At 38.9% G+C, this 25711-nt stretch overlaps 1 protein-coding gene across 1 annotated transcript in view; it reads right to left on the reverse strand.

Moving 5' to 3' along the window:
• Nucleotides 1-25711, reverse strand: part of LOC102020160 (disintegrin and metalloproteinase domain-containing protein 32-like) — a gene marked incomplete at its 5' end in the record, with an annotated part of 143629 nt that overhangs the window by 106817 nt on the left and 11101 nt on the right. Inside the window, 2 exon segments of the mRNA XM_013507728.1 lie at nt 14628-14805; nt 16085-16161. Of these exon segments, the coding sequence (XP_013363182.1) occupies nt 14628-14805; nt 16085-16161 (255 nt within the window).

Genomic DNA, 25711 nt, shown 5'->3' on the forward strand with positions numbered 1-25711 from the left:
CAGGAGGATTTTTTGGAGTCAAAATCCAAGATAAGGATTGCAGTGTATGAGGCAGACAGGTAGGATGACAAAAATGGTAGTGATCTGACAGCAGAGTTAAGAAATTGAGAGTTGGAAAAGAAAGATTATTTTTTTTTTTTTTTTTTTTTTTTGTTTTTGTTTTTTTGGTTTTTCTCTGGTACCGGGAACCGAACTCACGACCTGTACTTGCCAGGCAGGCAAAGCTTTTATAAATAGGAAGGCAGGAGGGGTTGAAGGGAGGGTAGGGGAATGGAGAAAAAAAATCAAGTTATGTCAGGTACAGGTATAAATTCTCTAAATTCCCAATTATTCTCCAAGTTCCCAATTATTCAATATATACCTCTTAAGAGTACTGTTTTTAAGAGTACTTCTTTTTAAGTACAGGTATAAATTCTCAGGTACAGGTATAAATTGTAGGGACTGGCTGAGGCTGGAAATTGATCACACATGTGGGAGCAAGGCAAGGCTGGTCCAAGAATAAAGAGTGCCTGAGGCAATTAATCTGCTTCAGTCCAAGAAAAACACCTTGCCTGAGACATGAGCAGCCATTAGTCGCTAGGTAAACCTGTGTACATGATATCAACTTTTATCAAATGTATAAATAAATGCCCCTATGGTGGTTGAGCAGCTCTTTTCCTCCCATCCAGAGAGAGAGTGCTCCACCTGACCTCAGTTTTTGTGTCTTTATTTCTTCATCCTCTTCTCATTTTTTCCCCAGGAACGTCGAGAGCTGCACAGGGTGCAGCATATGATGAATGTGATCATTATGTATATCTAAAATGTACTAATAAAATCTGATTATAAAAATAACAGTAGGACAAAAACAGCTTTAAATAGATGTTTATCTCTCTACTACCATAACTTTTCCCAAATCTTATCCTAGAAAATACATCTCATATTTGTGAGAGTTTTGGGTATTATTTTTATATGACTTTATATCTTCAGTATAAGTTTCTCCAATTATCAAGTTCCCAATTATTCAATATACACCTCTTAAGAGTACTGTTTTTAAATACTAGGCGTAACAAATTTTACTTCAGGTTTTTAAAAATAAAAGTCATAAGGAAGATGAAGAAAATAAAACTTAAAGAAGTAAAACAAGTGTACAAGGCATGGAAATTTGGCAAATAAAGCTTTTTGATTATCTTCATCATCACACAAACCGTTACTAACGTATGCTGCTCATATTACACTTTCAATGGTTCTACAAGAAGCTAGATATCAGTATTGGTCAATGTACATCGAAAATCCTGGAAATAAATCCTCCTTTTCCCCCACTGATCTCTCTTATCTCTTAGATTGTGCAACAATATTATGTTCCTTTATGAGTCTGAATTTAATGATTGTTTCTAGTCTTTCTTTTGTGGGGAGGGACTGCTGAAGCTTGCACCAAGGGCCTATGCACTTACAACCAGTCCCCATCTTTGTTTTCTATTTTGAGAACTACTAAATTACCCAGGCTGGGCTCTAATTTGAGATCTTCCTGCCTCAGCCTCCCCATGTGCTGGCATTATACACATGGGCTACCAAACCCATTTTGCTTCTCCTGATTCTTGCTTGTGGTGACTTATGTTCTTTGTTCTTGATTAACATTGGTTGTAGATTTGGCAGCATGGTTGTAAAATACATTCTGATAAATTGAAGTTTAAAATGATTTTTTCTCTACAGATGTTTTCCAGTTATTCTTGTCTGACTTATGAGATGGTACCATGCTAGGATGAAATTTCCACGATCCTTAACATGAATTAAGCCATAACAAAAGCCTGACTTACACTCCTAAAAGCAGATTTTCAGATTTATCCCTGTTACATAGCTTACCATAAGAAACAGATTATTGTAACACCTCTTCTTGGTTTTATCTTTGACTCTTTACAGGCCACTAAACATAATGGTGAAATACATATCAACAGAGCTAAAGACATAAATCACGTGATCATCTCTATAGATGCAGAAAGAGCTTTAGATAAAGTCCACAACTTATTCATGATAAAATCCCTACGGAAATTGCCATAGATGGACTTAACCTCAATCTGCTCAAAGCGATCTATGACAAACCAACAGTCAACATCATACTAAAAGGACAAAACCTGAAAGCTTTCACTTTAAAATCAGGAACAAGACAAGGATGTCCACTGTCACCACTCCTATTCATCATAGTTCTGGAGACACTAGCCAGAGCAAATAGACAAGAAAAAATAAATAAATAAAAGGAATAAAGACAGGAAAGGAATAAGTAAAGTTATGATTATTTACAGATGACAAGATACTCTACATAGAAGACCCCAAAAACTCCACCAAGACTCCTACAATTAGTCAACAAATTCAGTAGCATAGCTGGAAACAAAGTAAACACTCAAAAATGAATAGTATTCCTATACACAGACTGAGAGAGAAATAAGGAAAACCATTCCTTTCACAATACCAACAAAAAACCTCAAATACTTAGGAATTATTCTAACAAAAGAAGCAAAAGGTCTATAGAGTGAAAATTACGCTACTCTGAAAGAAGACATTGAAGAGGATTTCAAAAAATGGAAAGATATTCCTTGCTCATGGATCGGAAGAACTAACATTGTGAAAATGTCCATATTCCAAAAATTGTTATACAGATTCAAGGCAATTCTGATGAAAATGCCATTGATACACCTCACAGACCTAGAGAAAACATTCCTAACATGTATCTGAAGCCAGAAGAGACCCAGAATACCAAAAGCCATCCTTAGGCAACAAAGGCAAGGCAGGAGGTGTCACAATCTCTGATTTGAAATTATACTGCAAAGCTACTGTGATAAAATCGGCATGGTATTGGCAAAAAAACAGACCTAAAGATCAGTGGAACAGACTGGAAGATGCAGGCACACCACAAAGACACTCAGCCACCTTATCTTTGACAAAAGGGCAAAACATGTTCAGTGGAAGATAGCCTCTTTAACAAATGGTGCTGGAAAAACTGACTTTCCACATGCCAAAAACTAAAATTCAACCCTTGTTTATCACAATGCACTAAAATCAAAATGGACCAAAGATCTAAATATTAAAACACAAACACTAGATCTAATGGAAGAGAAAGTAGGTGGAAATCTTGAAGACACAGGGGTAGGTACACAGTTCATGAACAAAAACCAAATTGCACGGGAAATACTTCAAAGAATCAACAACTGGGATCTCACCTGACTGAAAAGTTTTTGCACATCTATAGAAATCACCAACAGGGTGAAAAAAACCTGACAAATTGGGAAAAAATTTCAGCCAAGTGTCCCTCAGACAGAGGACTCCTGTCTAGAACATATAAAGAATTTAAAACATCAGGGACCCAAAATTCAAAGACCCAGTATAAAAATGGGCATCTGAGATGAATACACACTTCTTACATGAAGAAATACAAATGGCAAAGAAGGGGCTGGGGATTTAGCTCAGCGGCAAAAGCACCTGCCTGGCAAGCACAAGGTCATGAGTTCAGTTCCCGGTACTGGAGAAAAACAAAAAAACAAAACAAACAAACAAACAAAAAAAAATGGCAAAGAAATATATGAGAAAAAATGTTCAATGGCATTAGTCATTCAAAAAATGCAAATTAAAACAATACTGAGATGCCATCACACCCCAGAAAGAATGGCTATCATCAAGAAATCTACCCAAAACAAATGCTGGAGGGACTGTGGGGAAAAAGGAACTCTTTTTCACTCTTGGTGGGAGTGTAGACTGGTGAAACCACTGTGGAAATCAGTCTGGAGATTCCTCAGTAAACTAGGATTAGAGATCCCATTCAACCCAGCTATTCACCTCCTGGGTATATTTCCAAAAGAACTGAAAACATATCACAGTGATATATGTGCAATAGCTAAATCTTGGAAACAACACTAGTGTCCATCCACTGAGGAATGGATAAAAAAGGAGGTATTTTTATACAATGGAGTATTATTCAGCTATAAAGAAAGATAAAGTAGAGGCTTTTATAGGTAAATGGATGCTATTTGAGACCATAGTCACAAAGGAAATAAATTCAACTCATGTGTAAATGTCATAATTTCTCCCTGAGAAACTGAAACACTAAATAAGGTCCAATGTGTACAATAGATATTGTGAAATGGGAAGAAATGATTCATGAGGAAAGAGTACAGTTTTTTTTTTTTTTGTCTCAATTGCATTAATTTATGCCCTGATCTTTATAATTTCCTTCTTTCTTTGGGCTTTTGGCTTGACTTGTTCTTCTTTCTCTAAAATTTTGAGGTGCAGTATTAGGCTTTTATTTGTTCTCATTCTCTTTTCCTGATCTGCAAATTCACTGCTATAAACTTCCCTCTGAGGCCTGCTTTCAGTGTATCCCACAGATTCTGGTAAGTTTTACTTACATTTTTGTTTGGAGATACTGTTTAATTTCTTCTTTAATTGCATCTGTGACACTTGGTTATACAGGAGGCTACTGTTTAATTTCCTTGTGTTTATTGAGTTTTTGTGGTCTCTTTTTTCATAAATTTCTAATTTCATTGCACTGTGGTCCAACAGTATGCACAGGATAATTTCAACTCGTCTGCATTTAGTTAAGCATATTCTATGGACTAGTATGTACCCCATTTTAGAGAACATCCAATGTACACATGAGAGGAATGTGTATTCCGGTTGTGGGGTTGTGTGTGGGGGAACACTCTGTAAACATCTACTAAGTCCATTTGCTCACAACTTTTGTTCAGTTCTGTTGTTTCTTTGCTGATTTTGTCTTGACTCTGTTAATATTTTGTTAATCTTCTTGTTGACTTGCTGAATTGTGTTTGCAAGTATCCTATTGAGGATTTTTGTGTCTAGGTTCATTAGGGAGATTGTAATTTTCTTTTCTGGTTGGGTCCTTCCTGGTTTTGGTAGTAGGGTAATACTTCCAGGAATGATTTTGTAAATATTCCTCCTCTTTTAATTTCATTAAAGAAATTCAGCATTAGCAGCATTAGTTCTTCTCTGAATTTCTTGTACAATTCAACGATGAATCCACCAGGACCTAGCTTTTGTTTGATGGTATGTTTTTAATTATACTTTTTACTTCATTGACTGATATTGGATTATTTAGAATTCTTACACATTCAGTTTTGGCAATTCATGTGTCTAGGGATCTATCAAGTTCTTCTGTGTTTTCCATCTTACTGTACTGCAGGTTTTTGAAGTAGTATTGATCATCTGGATTTCTGCAGGATCTCTTGTGATTCCCCCCTTTCACTTCTAATTGCTTGAATTTGAGTCTTTACTTTTCTCTTTTTAATGAGTTTGGCTAAGGGTTTATCAATTTCATTTAATTTTATGAAAAACAATCTCTTTAATTTATTCTTTGTCCTATTTTCTTAGTCTCAATTGCATGAATTTCTGCTCTTACTTTGTAAGTGCCTCCCTCATATGAACTTTGAGTTTTATTTGTTCTTTTTATACAAATTTAAAGTTCAGTGTTAGGTTCTTATTTGACCATGTCCTGGTTTCCATAAGTGAGACTCCACTGCTATAAATTTCCTTCATAGGATTGCTTTCACTGTGTCCCATAACTTTCAGTATGTTATATAAGCATTATGGTTTAATTGTAGATACTATTTAATTTCTTAATTTCCTCTGTGACCCATTGGTTGTTCAGGAGGATGTTGTTTAACTTCCACGTGTTCATGTAGTTTTTGTGATTTCTTTTGGTTTTGATTTCCTGATTTGATATTTTTCATGTCTGTTAATATTTGTTTTATGTGGTTTGGCACACAAGTATTTGGTGCATATATATTTATGATTATTACTTCTTTTTGCAGTTTTTCTTTAATAAGTATGTAGTGACCTTCTTTGTCTGTTTTCATCAGTTGGTTTGAAATGCAAATTGTCTGCTAATACAATAGCCAAGCCTGTTTCTTTCTGGGTTCCTTTGGCATGGAGTATTATTTTCCATCCTTCAACGTTCAGTCTAGGAATTTGTTTTTTAATTAAATGCATTTTGTGAATGTAGGGTACTTTTGGATTGTGCTTCTTGGTCCATTTTGCCAGTCTGTTTCTTTTGATTGGTGAATTGAGATCATTTATGTTGATGGATATAACTGATATGTATTGGCATATCTTTTTCAAGTTATTTTCCTGTTGCTGGTTCCCTGTCTTTCCCCAGTTTCTTTGCTTGCCCTGCCTGGTATCTTCTGTTGGTGTTCTTTTGCATATAGTTTTCATTTTCTCTAATATATCCTTCAGAGCATTCTGAAGTGCTCTGTTTGGTTGTCATGAATTTCTTTAGTTGTTCTTTTTCATGGAAATATCTTATTTCTACATTTATTTTGAAAGGTAACTGCACGGTATATCAATCTGGGTTGAAGGCAGTTTTCTTTTAGGGCTTGAAATACCTCACTCTATGCTTTACTTGATTTGAAGAGTGTGCAGTGATTCTGATGGTCTTTCTTTCATAGGTGATTTGCTGCTTTTCTATGGACACTTTTAATCTTCTGTTGTTGTGCTGACCTTCTGAAATACTGATTATATGCCTTGATGTAGATTTATTTTGGCCATGGCAGTTTGGATTTCTACATGCTTCACTTAGATGTCAAACTCTTTATCCATGTTTGGTAAATTTTCTGGCATTATTTCTGTAAGAACTGTTTTATGGGATTTGCACGGTTTCCCACTTTCTCACTGAGTCCAATCAATCCTATGTTGTTCTTGTTTGCTTCACCTTGTAGCTGTTGGATTGATTTTTTCATGGCCTCCTACTATTTTTAATCTATGTTTCTTTCCTGGTAGCTAGTCACAACCTTGTCTTTTAGATCTGATATTCTGTCCTCTCATTTAATCTGTTATACACTTTTAATGGAGTTTTTAATCTCCTGGATTTCTTTTTGGATCTGTTTCATCAATTCCATTACTTGGGGCTGGGGATTTAGCTCAGTGGCACAGCGCCTACCTGGCAAGCGCAAGGTCATGAGTTCGATCCCTGGTACCGGAAAAAAACAAAAAAACAAAAAAACAAAAATTCCATTACTTTCTTATAGTGGGCATTCATGGGTTCTACCATTTTCCTAAGTTCCACTAATTTTTTTAAACTTTGTGTCTGCTTTAGTGTTTTTTACTTTTTTTTTTTTTTTTTGTCTGTTTGAGACAGGATCTCACTATGCAGTTCAGGCTGGCCTTGAGCTCACTTTGTAGCCCAGGCTGGTCTCAAACTCACAACAATCCTCCTGCCTCAGCCTCCTGAGTGCTGGGATTACAGGCATGTGCCACCATGCCCGGCTAGTGTTTTTTACTTTTATCATCATTTCTTTCTCCACCTTAGATATTATTTTTTCTATAGCCCCTTCCATATTTTTTTTCACTTCTGCTGCTATCATTTCAGAAAGTTCCAGTGGTTGGCTTCCAATTTCCTCTCTCACTGTGCTCTCAACTTGTCCTGGGTGGGTTAAGGGTCAGGGGTTGCATTTTGCATCTGTCTTGTTATTTTCTATGTTTTATTTTATTTTGATTTCTGTATTGATTCTTACAGATTTATTATGATAGAGAGCTTTATCGCTAGAATTGAGGCTTCCCTAGGAAATGTCTGTTCCTTGTGGGTGTCTGTTCCAAGGTGGTCTTGGTCTTTGTGTCTATGCCATGAATCTACCTTTCCAATGTATTAAAGATGTGAAGTTGCTAACCATATGGCTCAGCACCAAGTTCTTTGGTCCTGAACTCCAGTGATGGTAATGACCCCATACAATTGCAATGTTGCTATATAGGGGAGAAAAACTGATTATAACAGTGTGACATCCTGGCTAAAGTAGTATAGTTAGTAATAACAACAGTCACCAGCATAGCATGGCTACTAACAAACTGTGGTACCTATTAGCCTGTACCTTTAACTACAGAAGCAAATTATACAGTTATATAGAAAAATTCAACACATACCAGGAACCCGTATGCAATGATTTTCCCCTCAGTGGAGAGATTTTACCCTGCTGTGGGATGGAGGTGGGTAAGAAAGATAAGGGACAAGACAGATGAATGAGGTCAAAGGCAATAGGAACAAGGCTGGAAGGCAAACAATGGTCACCTAAGTTTTGAGAAATTGTAGGTCACAGAGGGAAAGAATGGAAGAAAAAGCAAAGGAGTATTGATATGAACCAGAAAGAAAAGAGATAATCTTTATTCACATGAAAGTATCATAAAATCAAGCAAGGCAGTTTACAAAAGAGAGAAAGAAGTAGAAGAAAACAGGAAGGTAGCAAATGCAAGTAGTGAAAGAGAAAAAAAGAGAAAAAACACAAAACAGTAAAAAAACTAAACAATCCCAATTAGACAGAAAATGGAAAACCAATCAGTGAAACAGAGGAAAATAAAAGTAGTAAAATTCCCCTGGTCTGCACAGTTTTGTGGTAGGTCCTAGTTCAATCCCAGAAATGTGCTCTGTACTCTAGTCAAGTTTGCAGTGGGATTTGTGCTGGGTATGGGCCTGACCTTGGCCTCTGGATGTGGGGGCTGGGAGTAGTCTTCTCTTGCTAGAGTTCTCCCTGAGCCTTTTTATTAAAAAAGGCATCCCCACTAATAGCTCCTAAGGCATGTGTCTGTATTCCAAAGTACAATTCTGGTTCACCTAAATTACCAACAGCTGGCTGGTATTCTCACTGCCTCTTTGGACTTTTCCACACTGATGGTCTTGCCTGCCCATTGTGTGCGCCCTGCCAGAGTCTTGCTGGGTCTCTGGGGTAAGGGTGCATTTTGTAGAATTAGTTACTTTGTATATCTTTCTGACACTTTCATTTTTAAATGATAATAGTATAAATTCTTCAAACACAAATGTTCTTAAGTGAAATCTGATACACACTTTTAAATTATTTTTAGATTAATATTGCAGAGAAAAATAATACAATTAGGGTGGCAGTAAATTTTTTTCAGTTTTAATTTTGTGTTAGTACCGTACGTGTTCGCAGTACATAATGATTACTGCCTTGAGGGCAATTATTACATATAAATAACACATCTCAATTCTTTCTTCAGTCCTTTCCCTTCCTCTCCCTCCTGTCTCCTCATATCTCTTATCTCCTTCCCATTTGTCCCATCTATCTCCCTATTTCCTACTACTAATCTTTTATTTTGTTGTTTATTTATATTTTGGCTTTCTCATATAAGAGAAACAATGCAGTATTGAAGCTCCTGTCTGATTTATTTCACAAAAAGTTACAGTCTCAAAAGTGCATCCATTTCCCACAAATGACCCAAATTTATCCTTGTTTATGGCAGAGAAGTACTCTATTGTATATAAATACCACACTGCCTTTATCCATTTATCTATTGATGGAAATATAGGGTGCCTTCAAGTGTTACCTATTATGAACTGTGCTGCTATTCACATGTGTAGGCATGTATACCTGTAAAATGATGGTTTTAACCCTTTTAGGAAGATACCTAGAAGGGAAAAAGGTGTGTTAAATGGAATTTTTAGTTTTAGTTTCCTGAGCAGTCTCTGTATTGATTTCCATAGTAATTATACTAGGTTAGATTACCACCAACAATGCAGAAGTGTTCTTTTTCCTCCCTGGGAATCCCTTGTTAGCAAATGTTATTTGATTCATTGATGATAGCCATTCTGCTGGAGTGAAATAAAATCTCTTTTTCTAAATTTGCATTTCTCTAATAGCCAGTGTCTTAGTTACTTTTCCTGTGGTAGGGACAAAATACCCGACACCAAAGTTAAAGGAGGAAAACATTATGTGGCTCAGGGTCTGTAGAGGCTTCGTTCATACTTGGGTGGCTCCAAGGCAGGGTGGTGTGCCAGAGGGGCATCACAAAGCAGAAGACAAGCAGCAGTAGCAATAAGCAACAAGCAACAATAGCAGCACTTTTGTGTCCTTTAGCACTCCCCTAAAGGCATGTAGCATGCACATATGTAACTATGCCAAACCAATCAGTGAATTTAGTAATCACACACCCTTAAACCCAGTATCACACACTCTAGATCCAGTCACCTCTGAAAAATCCCCATCTATGACCACATATGTCTTTGGAGGGATATCTAGAAGTAAACCAGTCAGCAATGCTGAACAATTTTTCATGTAACTTTTGGCCATTTTTACTTCTTTTGAGAAGTGTCTTCATTTTAGTTACCCATGTTTTGATTGGATCTTTTATCTGGGGGAGCTACTTTCTTTTTAGTTCATTAGATATTAGTCCTCTGTCTGAAGCATAGCTGGCCAAATTTTTTCCCATTCTATAGGCTGTCTCTTCACTTTCTTGTTTTTTTCTTCCTTTGCTGTACAGAAGCTCTTTAGTTTGATATGCTCCCATTTGCTGGTACCATTTCTCATGGCATTGGGGTTCTATACATCAAGCTCTTGCTTACACCTATGTCATCAAGAATTTTACCTATTTTATTTGCCAGATCAAGTGTATCTGTTAAATTCTTTTAGAAGTACAGTAATCTTGAGTTTTGTGCATATTTTATCACCAATTTGAGAATTACTTCAAAGAAATATTTGGTTGTTACTATTATCTTTTCAGTTATTATTTAAAATTTTAAATTTACAACTTAATTTTTCCTCACATTGAGGATGTTTATTGCTTTTACTATTTCTGTTGCCTTTTTAAAATTAATAATTCTTTAGCAAAACTGTTATACTGAGCAACTATTCTACATTTCTTTTGATCTGACCTACCTCATCACTTGACCCTTAATTTTATAATCTGAAAATATCCTCCATTTTTATTAGCTAAATTAAAATTTCAAATCATTAATGCATTATGCATTTTTAAAATATATTGGAAAGCTCTTTAGTTACCATGATGTTGGAGATTTAAGTCTCAAAACACAGCTAAGAATTTGTGTTGGCAAATGTACTACATACACATACTCATGATACTGGAAGTTCTAAGATATACTTCCATTAACACTTTGGCTCAGGGGCTGGGGATTTAGCTCAGCGGCAAAAGCGCCTGCCTGGCAAGCGCAAGGTCGTGAGTTCAGTTCCCGGTACCAGAGAAAAACCAAAAAAAAAAAAAAAAACAACTTTGGCTCAAATTCCTCTGCACTGTATCTTTCCATCTTTCAGCTATACCGTCTCCAGTAACATGCATGTTATCTCACTGTGGGTCAGATATGACCACAGTCACCCTCAGGCTTCATTATTATATTTTCAGTCAAATAGGAAACAAAAATTTTTCCACAAATCCTGGCAAAACTCTTAAGCTGATTCTCATTAGCCTGATGTCTGAAGATTGAAGGCTGCCAAGTATGGGGGACTTGTAGCCAAAGATTGAAGCAAGCGACTGTTCCTTTCTGAGGGAATGACCTTGACAATAAAAGCAAGTGTTTCCTATGCTTAGTTTGATAACACTTCTCTTCCATTAGCTAGATTCCTTTTAATTCATTCAGGCTTCTTCATTTCTTTTTCAATTTATAATATAGTCATAGCTGTAATTTCTTCATATCCTTCTTCTTAAATTACATGGAATATAAAAATCATGTTAAATGAAATTTATCCTACTCAAAAGTAGGACCCTTCACTTACTTAAGAGGATTCTATTTCTAATTTGTAAAATTTACTTATCTTTAAGCTAGGAAATGAAAACAACCAAAATACTTATCAAGTAAGGAACTGATGAAGCAGATAAACACAGTGGAGTATTACTAACCCATTGAAAGGTTATAATCCTAGTCCAGGTGTAGCGGCACATGCGTATAACACCAAAATTCTGGGATGCTGACAGGGGGCAATCACAAGTTTGAGCCCACACAGTGAAACTTGGCAATTTAGCATGACCCTGTCTCAAATTTAAAAATTTTTTTTAAACGTCTGGGGACCAACTGAGTTCAGAGGCCCTGGGTTGCGTTGCTAATAAAACCAAAGGAAACAAACAAAAAAGTAAAATCTTGTCATTTGTAACATGAATGGAAACATGGAACTGTGGATAATTAACTTCAGAGAAATAAGCCAGGCACCGAAAGATAAGTACCACATGTTCTCATTCACAGGTGGAATCAAGAACCTTCTCAAAATAAAAACTATGCAAAGGGTGGGAATCTAGCACAGCAGATGCCCTAGGTTCACTTCCCATTATTTACATATCACCGAATAGTTAAGAGGTTTTTTTTCAGGACTTCTAAAGTGTCCAAGTGATTACACAACAATTTTAGGATTCTCCTTTGACTCAGTGATTTTGCTTTGTATCTTAGTTCTCAACCTTAAAATCTGGATATATTGCTCATTATGAAAGAATTTTCATTATCTTCCTTGTAAGCTATGATATATCAATATAGCCACACTGCAGCTAGCAGGAAAGGTGAAAGATAAAGAGCATAAGGCCTTTTCTTTAAAATTCAATCCAGAGGAGATACACACTATGCCAGGTCATATGTCATCAGCCATGTTTTTTTTTTTTTTTTTTTCTGGTACCGAGAATCAAACTCACGACCTCACGCTTGCCAGGCAGGTGCTGTGCCGCTGAGCTACATCCCCAGCCCCTATGACTTATTTTTTAATGTCCAACTAAATTCTGATTTTCTAAACTGCCAGGATACAGGGAGAACATGTACTGGGAACAACTAATGCTGACACATAATTATCTGTAACCTACACATTTATGCCAAAGTTACTTAGCTGTTCTATAAGGTCTGCAATGAAGAATTCACACACCATACCTAGCAACACTTCCCCTGACATTTTATTTATATATATATATATATATATCTCAATGCTTACCCCTTAGTCATAAATACCTTTAAAATACCAGACTTATTAACTTCCAGAAATATAGAGACAAAAGTTAGAACTGACTTTTTTCAGTTTAAATTGAATATACCCTTGGTAATTTATAGAAAGTAATAAGTATGTCACAAGCAATGTGCAGGGGCAGGAGTCTGCAGGCAGGGGAAAAACAGAATAAGCACCTCCTTAGTTTTTCTAGCTAACCTTAACTTGGAGTTAAAACTTTACTACAAAAATTCCCTTGGGAGCAGTTTCAAGGCCAAAGGTAGAGAAAGAGAAAGAAAAACATAAAAAAGCACCAGCCTGCATAGGTGGCATTGAAACCTGATAGAGAGAAAGGGGCTGACAGGCACAGCACAAAGAAAGCCAAGTACAGGACACTAAAAACCCAGAATAAGCCATCCCTCCCTATCTCCAATAGAATGAAGGGGAAACAAAGCTCTTCAGTATATTCCTCCCCCGCCCCCCACCACCCTGGGTCATCATACTACTACAAAAGAATACCCACACATCCCCTCACTAACTCTAGGTTGATAAGGCTCCTACTAACCAACTAATCCTAGGGATAAGGCCCTGTCAAGGACAAATAAACAGGCGGAAAAGAAGTTACACAAAGCCCATTAAAACAAATGCACACATAGCAAGGGGCTCCAGTCCAATTCAAGGACAACCCAAGGAAACAAATCAGGTTATAGCACATTTCAGGTAGGGGGAAGGATCCCTGGCACCCAATAAAAGAAGCCAGGGAAAAAAGCTCCATGGGTCCTCCATCTTTCTCAAGCTTCCTGTCACTCTTTGGGGCAGTTTCCATCTTCTCCTTTTCTCTCCTTACAAATAAAGTACAGTGGTCCCTCACCTATCCTGGGAGTTATGTTCCAGAGACCCCCCATAACAGGTGAAAATCCACAAAGTAGCAATGTTATATTTATTTTATTGTTTATATATATTTTAAGGCTTTATTAACCCTTCCCACACTCCTATAAACCTTCCCCACTCTCTTATTAACCTTTCCCACTCTTATAAACACTTCATATGCTCTTAAACACTTTCTACACTCTTAAACCTATGTAATTTTAACAACATGTAAAATTCTATATGGGTACTCGATGTGAAGTGGACAAAGAGCAATGCTGAATGTATGGGCACAATGCAGGAGAGCAAACAGACCATTGGCTACAGTCACTGAGCCAATCAGCGCCCAGGATACAGAACACAGTGCTGTAGTTTGCTGCCTTCCATTTCATCAGCCAACAATGTGCCATGTACAATTTCACGTTGGCAAACTTGCACAAGTGGTGGTCGTATACTGCATTTCCATTGTGCACAGTACAGTATTCAATTGCTGATGAAATACAACTGTATTTTATTTTGATTTAATATTCTTTTAATATGTTTGAAATAACATTTTTTATATTTTTAATATTGTTTTAAATTTTTTGGCAAAAATAATTAAAATCATAAATATTATATAAAAAATAAATATTATCTAAATACCTATATACCACAAAATCCCACAATATAGCAAAAACTCTGCAATACACAACTAGACATTTTTTTAAAGAAACTTGCGATACAGTGAAGCCGCAAAAAGTGAATTGTAATATAGCAAGGGACGATTGTATCTTCCTATCTAAACCCTGTCCCTTTATTTTGTTACTAATACTGAGTTTATGATACTAGTTAGCTGCTCATGCAAGTTGAAAAGCAATGCTTATCCCTGAATGTGAAAAATGTAAGAACTAAAAATACAGTGAATTATATGAAGTAAATAATGGAGTGATGCAAGAGAAAAGTAACCTATGCTATCAAGGAAACATCAGGTTAATAAAAGAAGACACTAAGAATGAGGATATTTGATAACAGTGTTCAACAGGCTAAAACATTTTAAATAAAAGCAATAACTACTTTCAAAATAGTAACAAAACATACACAACTCACTTTCTCACTTATGAAAATGTTATAGTCCACTGGGTATTCTTCCATGCTTCTGCTATTTTTGGTAAAAATTCCAGGTTCATTGTTTTCATTCCCCAATTGATAAAGAATATGCTGAAACTCAGAGGTAGACTCCACAGGCTCAATTCCATAAGAAACATTTTGAAACTGCAATATTCCTCTGTAAAATTCAGGAAAAAACTTTAAATGCTAGTAATCACATTCATATTATGAGATTGACACAATCCATAAAAGAAAAATATACTGGGGCTGCAGATTTAGCTCTGTGGCACAGCGCCTGCCTGGCAAGCACAAGGTTGTGAGTTTGATTCCTGGCACCGGAAAAAAAAACAAAAAACAAAAACAAACAAAAAAAATATTTATTAAAGATATGGTATATTTTGAGTCCAGTATTTTCTTCAAAGTTTTGTCATAGGGATAACTTTTTAGGGACACATAATTTCTCTAATCCATAACACCAATTTTTCATCTCAATTTTTATCGTTATAAAGGGAGCAGAAAACACCTAATCAATTGACAAGGAGTGCAGTATTAGAGTATCCAAGTGATGCCCCTGTTTTCCAAGTCAATGACAATTAAATTCTTAGTACACAGAAATCTTGATGAATTTTTTTCTATTTGGCAAAGTTTTTGAAGAATTACTACAGGGGATGCACATGTACCAAGAGAGTAAGAGAACAATTTTATTTATGAATATAAAATTTATTAGTAAATATGCAATGAAATTTATACATTAGCCACTTGTATATCTATCCTTCCCTGAATTCAGGTAACAGTTTAAGTTACTACTTTATAAGAAAAAAAGTTGATGATTTCATGTAAGACGCACTGAAAAACACTGGCTTGTGAAAACAAGGGTCCTACATTAGAAAACAAAGCTGGAGAACTTTCTGACACAATGGAAGCTGCTCTAATCAGGGAAAAGCAAACAACATTCTTAGAGAGTTCCAGTGTGTGATGTTACTAAAAAATATAACATTAACAATTATTCATATATATATATAACTTGCCTTCTTGTCATAAAGATGATTTCTTTGACAAAAAACAAGGCTGCTTTACTTTTTATTTATTCATTTCATCTCTTAACAGTGAAACATAGAGCTGTTACTGTAAATAATCTATTCGCTGACAACTCATCCACTCTAAACTTAGCTCCTCCAATTTGCCACAACCAAGTACATTCATTTGTGATTTCTGTGGTTAAGAAAAATAAGCAGGGCGAGGAGACTAGGCAACCTAAAACTTCAAGGAAATTTAAAATATCTGGTGGTGAGGAAAAGAAGGAGAAATGAGTTCAGAGGAGGATAGTCTTTGCAAAAGCTTGATTTCAAATAAAAATCCTCCTCTAGCTGTATACTTGATATAAACAGAATAAATCCACTACAGCCAAATAGCATAACTATTCTATTAAATATCATAACTATTCAATAGAAAACAACCTCAGTCCAGAGCATGCGTTGAGTGTGACAACAGAATTTGGATATTCTTTGATATATCCTTGATAGTAGCATTCAGACTAGGAAAGAAAAAACATAAAGTAGTTACATAGGAACTGGCAAACTTGCTAAGGATTTTCTATTTCTATGCTTGATAGAACTTTTTCAATATTGTTCACAGGCAACATGATTTACATCTGCATGAGTAAAATGAAATTCAGAAAAAATATACTTCCTAGTTTCACTGCTCTGCTTAGATGGTGGCTTGAATTATCATTTTATTATCTGCCTCCACTATGTTATTTTATTAGGTGAAATTATTTTCCAATTTACAAATTTAGCTCATCAATTAAAAGATTACAGATCTGGATTTCTTTAAAATTATACTGTTACCAACTTTCTCTCTGGGCTCCTCTCCTGAGGATGATGAAGGATGAAGTCAATGGATACAGAAAATGGGGACTACACAGACAGTCATTTATTAGAGAAAACAAAGAGCTCTTGCTAGCCAAGAGGGGCACCAAGGGAAGACACGGACGAGGCACCCACCTTCAGGGGTTTTTATGTTCTTTCTTGGGCTACCTTGGGGGCGTGGTATGAAAGTGAAACAAAGGAACAACATGGGTGCCATTTTTAGTTAGGCCTCTGATGTTAGAACAACCTTACCTCACACCCCAATTTCCAAGGGCTTATCTCAGTTTACCTAGACCTCTGCCTTTTTAAACAATGGGGCTGCCATCTTTAGCTAAGCTTCTGTTGTCAGGAGAACACATATCCTCTAGCTTCCCAAGCCAGACCTCAGTGAGCTTCTTTCCTTTGTTTCCCAATTTTCCCAGGGTTTATCCTGGTTTACTCAGCTCCCTATCCTAGATGCCTGTTGTTTGTCATCCTCTGGTCTCAACAGTGTTGCATATAAAAATATGTAATGATAACAGAAAATTGAGACACTAGCTATCCCATGTCAACACAATCCCAAAAGATGACATGAAATCTGTATTAATAATGAACATGTAGACTCTAAGGCTATAAGCATTACTAGAGGTAAGAAGGGACATTTCATAGTGATAGAGATTTCAATTCACCAGGAAGATACAAATATTCTAAATCTGTATTCACTATATGATATAGCTTCAAAAACTTGATATAGCTAAAATATAGCTAAAATTGAAAGACTAGTACAAATACAAAGTTCACAATTATACTAAAGTATTGTTCAACATAATTTTTCTCAGTCACTGATAAGTCAAGCATTCAGATTTTACAGGTATGAACAGCATGGTTGGTAATCAACCAATTATTACATGTTGAACATGAGGCAGAAGAAATAAAGGTGGGTAGAAAAAGAAAAGAAAAAATGATTTAAAAAATGAAAACCGCACCTTCAGGACCAAAGCCTACTTTTTTTTTTTTTCTTTCTTTTCTTCCAGAACCCAATAAGCCTTTACAATTCCCTTTCACTTACAAATGCATTCAATCATTCCAATTTTACTTGCAAATGGCCTTCTTGCCCCTGTGAATAGACAACCTCTTTGCACCTATAAAATAGGCCTTTCTCTACAAATGAGCTATTTTTTTCTATGGATGAGGCATCCTTTCCCCAGTACCTAGACACAACTTCCTACAGATTCACAAATTCCACCAAAATCTCATCAATATTCCCAGTTCCAAACTGTACTAAGTCCTCTATCTGTCTGTCTGTCTGTCTCTCTCCCCTATTTGTTTCTCTCTGTAGGGCCACACACTCTTTGAGTGTGTAATCTGAATTTCTGCAGAATGAGCCCCTTCTTCGCCTCTTACGGACTAGTGCTAAAAACTCTTTTTCTCAACTAGTCAATAAACTTGTAAATACATGTAAGTATGAGAATACAACACAATACCTGAAAGAGTAGAATACATTTTTAAAAGGCAAAAGATTTATATGATCTAAAGAGAAACCAGAAGATAGAATACATTTGTAAAACATACTTGGAGCATTTACAAAAATGAAACCATATTCTACGCTGTAAAGCAGGACCTAACAAATCTCAAAATGTAGTAGATTAATTATCATGAATAGGCAGTTCCAGCAGCCTAACAGGGGGTCAGATAAAAAGAGCTCATTTAAGCAGCCAGTTAATCAAGCAGCTCCTTAAGCTTACAAATGTAGAAGAAAACACAAGAACAAAGGATAAAAGGTTGGGATGAGAATACAGAGAAAAAGAAGGAAGAAGACTATTAACCTGGGTATGCTAAGTTTATTAACAGCTCTAACAGCTCTTCCTTATCTCTGGACCTGGACTTCAACTGGACTAAAACAAAAAATTAGAAATGCAAGATAACCAGTTTCTTCTTCAATACTTTTCAACTCATTTCCTTTGCACTAAGCCCCCACACATTCTGCCTATCTATGTAAGGCCAAGAGAGAGAAAGCACAATGGACTCCTTTCCTCTCTTGATGGGTATAGACCAAGAGCTTCTTTCTTATTATATCTAATAAATATTCTCCCAAATTCCTTCTTTTGTCCTTAAATGTATTCTTTAATTTTGAGAGACAAAGAACTCAGGTTTATACAAAATTATCTGTTTTATTGTAAGACAGCAAGAAACCTCCGATATCAGGCACATTCGTTGTTCCCAAAGAGTACAACCTAGCTTCTTGCAAGGAAAAGTGTCACACGTGATTTGCAAAGCTATTACCGGCAGGCACAGGCATTGAGGAAAGCACAGAAGAACAAAGCTATGTCCATCCGCACCTTACACCCCAGAAAGATGACCACACCTTCATGCCCCCTCAAATTCCTTAAGGCAGAAGCTCTCTCCTCCCCTTCAAATCCTTTGCTCTTCCCTCTCTTCCTGCTGATTCCACTCTCCAAACTCAGCCTGCTTCTACAGGAGGGAATAAATACCCAAGGTTGCTCGTACCCAGCTTCCTCAGCTGATCTCTCTCTGCTCTGTGCCTTTAACATATGATGCCCAAAACCCAGGATAGGGTATCCATCTTTAGAGGGACTTCAAGCCTTATCTTGAGCCCCTGATGTCTTAAAGAGGTCACCCTGTGACTCTGACTTCTCAGACTATGCCCCAGACCCTCACTGCCAGCTTCAGATTGGGTAAAACTTTGTGCCTTTAAGACATTCCCTTCTGTCTCTGCTTGCCTCTGCCCTGCCCACCAAGGCCTCTGCCTCATAGAGGGGTTGGGGAGCTCTGGCAGCACAGTGAGGTCATGTATGATACCCTGTGACTCTGCCTCATAGAGGGGTTGGGGATCTCTGGGAGCACAGTGAGGTCATGTATGACATACCCTGTGACTCTGCCTCTTAGAGGGGTTGCGGAGCTCTGGGAGCACAGTGAGGTCATATATGATACCCTGTGACTCTACCCTGTCTGGACTCCCTCTTCCCCTTTTCCACTCCCACTGTCCCCTTTAGGCAGGCCCCTGTGCCCTAACTGTGGGTGGCCAAGTCCCAGTTGGCCCACCAGTGCACCAGGCCTGGGCTGGGGATCCCAGGCTGCAAGGACCTGGCAACAAGAACCTGCACCTGCCATGCTCAGCTCTCCACAGCCCGAGCCTGCACACCACCATCACAGTCTGGGCAAAACAGCATAGCTGGTACAGAATAGAGGTCAAGGTCCAAGCAGCACTCACACACAATGGGACCACAGTGTCTGCAAGCACAGCCTGATGCACAGCATCTGGAAGCCACCTATGCTGCTTGCTCATGCAGCACAGTAAGGAAAATGAGGCCTGTGCCCTCCTCATTCCCCTTGCACTGCCAGATCCCCATGCCCAGTACCAATGCCCTGCTGCACTGCTGCTGTGTGCCCAGCTATGGACTCTGCAGGCTTGCACCACCACTGCCACCTGCCACGCTGCTGCCACACTGAGCTGCCTGGCTCTACCAGCAGAATGGTCTGTGTCCAGCTGAGCCCATTCAGGGCTCACAAAGGCCACCACTGCTCATAGCTCCTTTGGCCCAGGCTGTGTGTCTCAGGCTCCACTATGTGCTCTCCAAACTCCCTCTCTGCTACTCTGCCACACACCTGATCCAGACTACTTACTTCCTGGTCCCCCACCCATACTTCCTTCACAAAGTAAAGAGAACAAGAGTCCATGTTCCTGTTTCTCTGTCAGACCTCTCCCAGTTCAGCCAGTATCTGAGCTCTTTCTCTTCATACTCAAAACCCCATATTTTCTCCAGCTCACAAAAAGTTAACTTTAAACCCCTTGATTAGAGACTCTTCCCTCTAGAAGTTTAAATAAACAAAGCTTACAACAACTGTTTGCCTTTAACAGAGGATAACAGTTGTCAAAAAGCAATCTACACTTGTGCTTTACATCTGGTAATTAAGACCAGTATGACTGAAATTCTCTTTGGGGTGTTCAACAATTAAGGTCTAGAGACCAGAACTAAAGCAAAAACTGGGTTGAAAAACATCCAGCATTTTGGTCCTGGCCCTCCAAGGTCTACGGAGACCCAAGACATGAGAGAACCCTTTTTACAGGATCCTACATCTCTGGTGAGTCACCAATCTCCTGAGCAGGGAGATTGCTCGACCCCAGAGGACAGAGATAAATAAATGGACAGTGTGCCAAAGGAGGGTCACCAAGACAGAAGGGTCTCTCCCATGCTTTCACAGAAAGCAACATGGTCAAGCAAGAACGTGACTCATCCTGGCAGCTGACACTGACAGAGAAGCTGACACTGACAGAGAAGCTGAGTGGCCCTGTACATGGTTCCAAGAGTAATGCCTCAAGAGGTTTCCCTGACCTTGACAGACAGCAAGAGGTCAATTTATATTAACACAAGTCTCATTTTAACTTGGTCTTAAACACCCAGCAGGCCCTTTAAGTGCCCTTCAAAGTAGTGGTTATTCACTCTAGAGGACCCCTACACTGGTCTCTCTCTCTCTCTCTCTCCTAAATAAAAAAAATAAACTAATGAGATAAACCATCATCCAAAATCAGATGGCCCTAGATATCCTGATAGCACAAGGGGATACTTATACAATTATAAAAGTTAAATGTTGCATCTACATGCCTGATATTTTTGCTAATATATCAGTGACTATTCAGCAACTGGTTAATGTCATGTCAGATTCTAAAACTCCTTGGACTTTCTCCTTACCCTCTTTGTGGGAAGCTATTACTGGCTCTTCCTGTTAAAAATATTTTTTGGATCTATTTATAATAGTCTTGATGATTTTATTGTTTGGTCCATACTTACTTAACAGTTGCTTTGGTCTTGTCTCCTCCAGATAAAAACATCTGACATGCACTAAAGGCCTTTAGATAGACTCCCTGGAGAATGTCTATAACTGCCTATCACTACTATGACTCCCTTCAGCCTGTAGCAGCTAGAAGGGTCATCACCTCCTGCTCCCTTCTCAGCAGTTTGAGATACCTCTTCACAAGGGGTAATATTATAGACAGCTAAGTTAGGAAAAATATTATAGGCAGTTAGGTAGGACTGGGCCTCCATAAAGTCAAGACAAAAGGTAAAAACACACAACTGTGGCTGGAGATGCATCAGATCAAGGCCAGGCATCAAGATAACGACAAAAGGACCATGTATACATACTCTCCAAGGGATGACCTACACATGTTACTTTGGCAGACAGGTCTTATAATCCTGCTTTATATTTGTTGCATTTGGACTCAGGTAAAAAAATGCCACATGGTGGTCTTTGATAAGAACTATAAGATAAATTTAGAAAATGCTGTTAAGTGGGTCTTCTTATTAAATCTAGTTTATATTTAGAAAATATACAAGCTTATTAATAAATCATGAGACCCTTTCCTATCAATTCAGCCTTTCTCTTCTTTCATGTTCATGTAAAAACTGATTGATGTGCCTTTAGTGACTTGTAAATCACAGTTGCTAGGTGATGGGGTATAAACTCAATCTCTGAGCCTCAAAGACACACATTTTTTTTGGGGGGGGGTGCGGGTACCAGGAGTCAAACTCCGGACCTTGCACTTGCCAGGCAGGCGCTTATGCCACTGAGCTATATCTCCGGCCTAAAGACATAGATATTTTAGAACAGGCATTAAAAAAATCCTTGTCTTGCTGTAAATGAATTGCCTAGATGATCAGAGAGATAACAGATGTTCTGGAGGCTTTTTTCCCCGTAAGGCCCAGGGCAGAGTTCCTCCAAGCCATTTGTTTGCTTGTATCTCTACAGGTGATCCTTCTACAGAGTAAAAAGTGCTCCAGCTATTTCTAACTTGCTCTTTGATATTCACTCTCTCAAAAAATTAAAAAACAGTGATTTAGATCTTATGATTATTATTCTTGCTATCAACGCTGCCTTCTCTAAACATGATTGTTACAGCTCAAAGCAATTATAACTTATGCTGGAGTTCATCAGGGACCCCTAACCAGCTCTTTCCCAGACCTTCTTGGCTTGGCCACCAAAGACAAACAGTCCAAAGGCTTTGGAAGGTCCCTGGAATATCTCAGAAGCCATCCTTGGGATAACTCTTACAGTGGTGGGTAAGTCCATCCTATTTTTAATCCATATGGGTGCCTGCCACTTCACTTCGCCTTCCTTCAAGGACCAACCTCCTTGGCCCCAATTACTGCGGTGGACATTGACAGTAAAGTCTCCAGACCCCTAGAAATGCCCCAATCTGGTGCCAATTGGGTCAAAATCTTTTTCCCACACCCATTTATAGTCATCCCTACCTGGCTCATTCCCCTTTTAGGGTAAGACATCTTAACCAAGTTGTCAGCTTAGCTAAGTTAACACAATCCCCAGGATACAACTCTGGGAAGCAACCAGGACTTACAGCCACCCTAATGACTCCTACTCCCCACCCTATGCCCACTGTAGCTCCCATCCTTTCCCCTCACTTCAACCCCAGAGTCTGGGACACTTCCACCCCATCCCTGGCTTCATTCAAATGCCTACCATCCTCAAGCCTAACCACCCCTACCCTGCCCAACATCAATATCCAATCCCTGGCCCATCTTTACAGGGAATATAACCCATTATTTCTTGCTTATGGTGACACAGTCTCTGAATCTCCATCATTTCTCCTTATAACACTCCCATTCTCCTGGTACAAAGGCAGATGTCTCTTATAGGCTGGTTACAAGACCTCTATGCTATCAACCGGATTGTCCTCCCCATACACCCCTGACAATTTTGTCTTCTATCTCTGTCTACCACTCAATACTCTGTCTTCTATTTAAAATATGCCTTTCACTATTCCCCTGCATCCTTCCTCATAGCCTCTCTTCATCTTTATCTGGGCAGACCCTAACCCTCATTAGTCACTTTTTCAGACCTTAAAATAGGCCCTATTACTCCTAGAAATGCTCAAAATCACTAGACATGCCCCACTCACCCTTTACTCATCCCATAATCTTCAGGGACTCATGTCTTCCTCTCACCCCTCACACTTTCTCCCTACCCCTCTCCTGGCTTTCCACCCTTCTTCCCACTGGGACAGAGAAAGGCTCGCTTCACTTTCTGTGCCATTTAAACCCAGTGTTGGCACAGAAACACCTTCTGGAAAGAACTGTCTTCCAGGGGCTGGGGATTTAGCTCAGTGGCACAGTGCCAGCCTGGCAAGCACAAGGTCGTGAGTTCGATTCCCGGTACTGGAAAAAAACAAAACAAAACAAAAAGAACCTCTTCCCTTGGTGTTTAGCTAACTGCAGAGACACTTGCCTTGGCCACTCACTCATGCTCTGTTACAGCCATGAGTCTCAACTGGAGATGGCTGCTTTGGACTTGGTTGCCACTCTCATTCTGACACACTGGGCATGACAAGACCTCTCTCTGCTCTCCATGGGAAATCTTCCTTTTTCTGTTCCTCTGTGCTTCCCCTTAGCCTGTCTCCTCAAAACCTAAAACCTCTCCAGACCTCCTGTGATCTGCCAAGATACCCTTGTCCATGCCTTCTTTACACTCTGTAACCTTCCCACTCTGTGCTCCTCCTATGATTCCTCTCAAATCCTTCTCCTTTCCCTCCCGTCTGCACTCCCCCTACCCAATGCTCACTTCTCCCTAATAACAGATTCAACTAACTTAGCTCCCCGCAGGAAGCCCCCTGCCAAGGCCACCACAGCTGCTTCTCACCTTCCCCCAGAGCTTCCTGCCAATCAGGTGACACCTCCTAACTCTAACCCTCCTTTTCCTACACACCAAGAGCAAGACATTTCTCCAACTCAGGACTGGCAAATTGATTTCACCCACATGCTGTGAGTACAAAAATTAAGATATCTCCTAGTCTGAGTTGATACCTTTACTGGATGGATGGAGACCTTTCCCGCAAGCTCAGAAAAGGTTTCAGCCATTGTCAACTCCCTCCTAGCTGATACTATCCCCTAGTTTTGCCTCCCCACCTCTGTTCAATCAGACAGTGACCCAGCTTTCCTTAGTCAAATTACCGAGGAGGTGTCCAAGTCACTTGGTGTCCAATAAAACCTCCATACCACCTACTGGCCTCAATCATCCAGAAAGGTAGAGATAAGAACAATCAGGCCCATTTCACTAAGCTCACACTCCAGATCTATAAAGACTGGATTTCGCTGCTCCCTATTGCTCTTCCTCACATCTCTGCCACTCCTGGGATATGTAGTCCATGTAAGCTTTTATACGACCACACCATTCTCCTCAGACCAAACCTCAGCTCAAGGGCCAGCCCCATCAGAGACTATCTCCCAGTTCTGCAACAGGTCCTAAAAGAGCTATGACACGCTGCTAACCTTCTCCTACCTTCTCCCAACCCCCAGCATTATGAAGATAGCCTAACATATTTGTCCTAATTAAAAGTTTAAAACCCCAGACCCTACAGCCTAAGTAGGCAGGAGCTTTCCTGGTCATTTACAGCATCCAGATGGCAGTCCATCTACAAGACCCTCCCCAGTAGGTACATCCTTGTGGGTGAAGCTGGGTCCTGCTGATAACTCATCTGACTCTTCTTTGTGAAAATCACAAGTAATCTCCCCTACTCCCCTCAGGCTGATCCAAATTCCAGAAGATACCTGAATGCCCTTGCCCCTGCCTATCCTGCCATTTCACAAACTTCCTTCATTCACTTGACCTTGATCTTTCTTGGTTTCACCCTCAGGCCCCCACCTTTGAGTCATTCCTTACATGGATAAAAGATCTCCTTTTTCAGGACACTTTGTGTGACTTTTCCCTAAACCAGGAAGGGTCCAATTATTCTCCACCTCTCTGCACTTTCTTGTCCGGCTAGCCCTTCTGTTCCTTTTGCCATGTCCCACGGTTGAATCACATCCCTCCTCCTGACGGTCCTTGATCACCTCTACAGGACCCTGCAGCTAATTCACTCCATGCTAAATCAGTCTAAATCATTCCTTAGCCAAGGTCACTGGCTTTGTATCTCCCATCTTCAGCCTTGTATATGACCACTCCAATCAGTCCCCACATCTGGGTTCTTACTAACCTCACACACCACTCCCCTATCATCCTGTCCCCCAGTCTCTCTCCTGATTAAGGTGTCTGCACTGCCCACATGTTTTACACAAAGAAGCCATGAGAAAGAGCACCCACCTCCCCTACTCCTTTTTTCCCATAACAACAAAGAGACAAGATTATCATGACTGCTGGGCATGGTGGCACACACCTGTAATCCCAGCACTCGGGAGACTGAGGCAGGAGGATCATTGTGAGTTC

This window comes from Chinchilla lanigera, unplaced genomic scaffold (genome assembly GCF_000276665.1).
Source record: "Chinchilla lanigera isolate Chin_1 unplaced genomic scaffold, ChiLan1.0 scaffold00135, whole genome shotgun sequence".
NCBI lineage: Eukaryota > Metazoa > Chordata > Mammalia > Rodentia > Chinchillidae > Chinchilla > Chinchilla lanigera.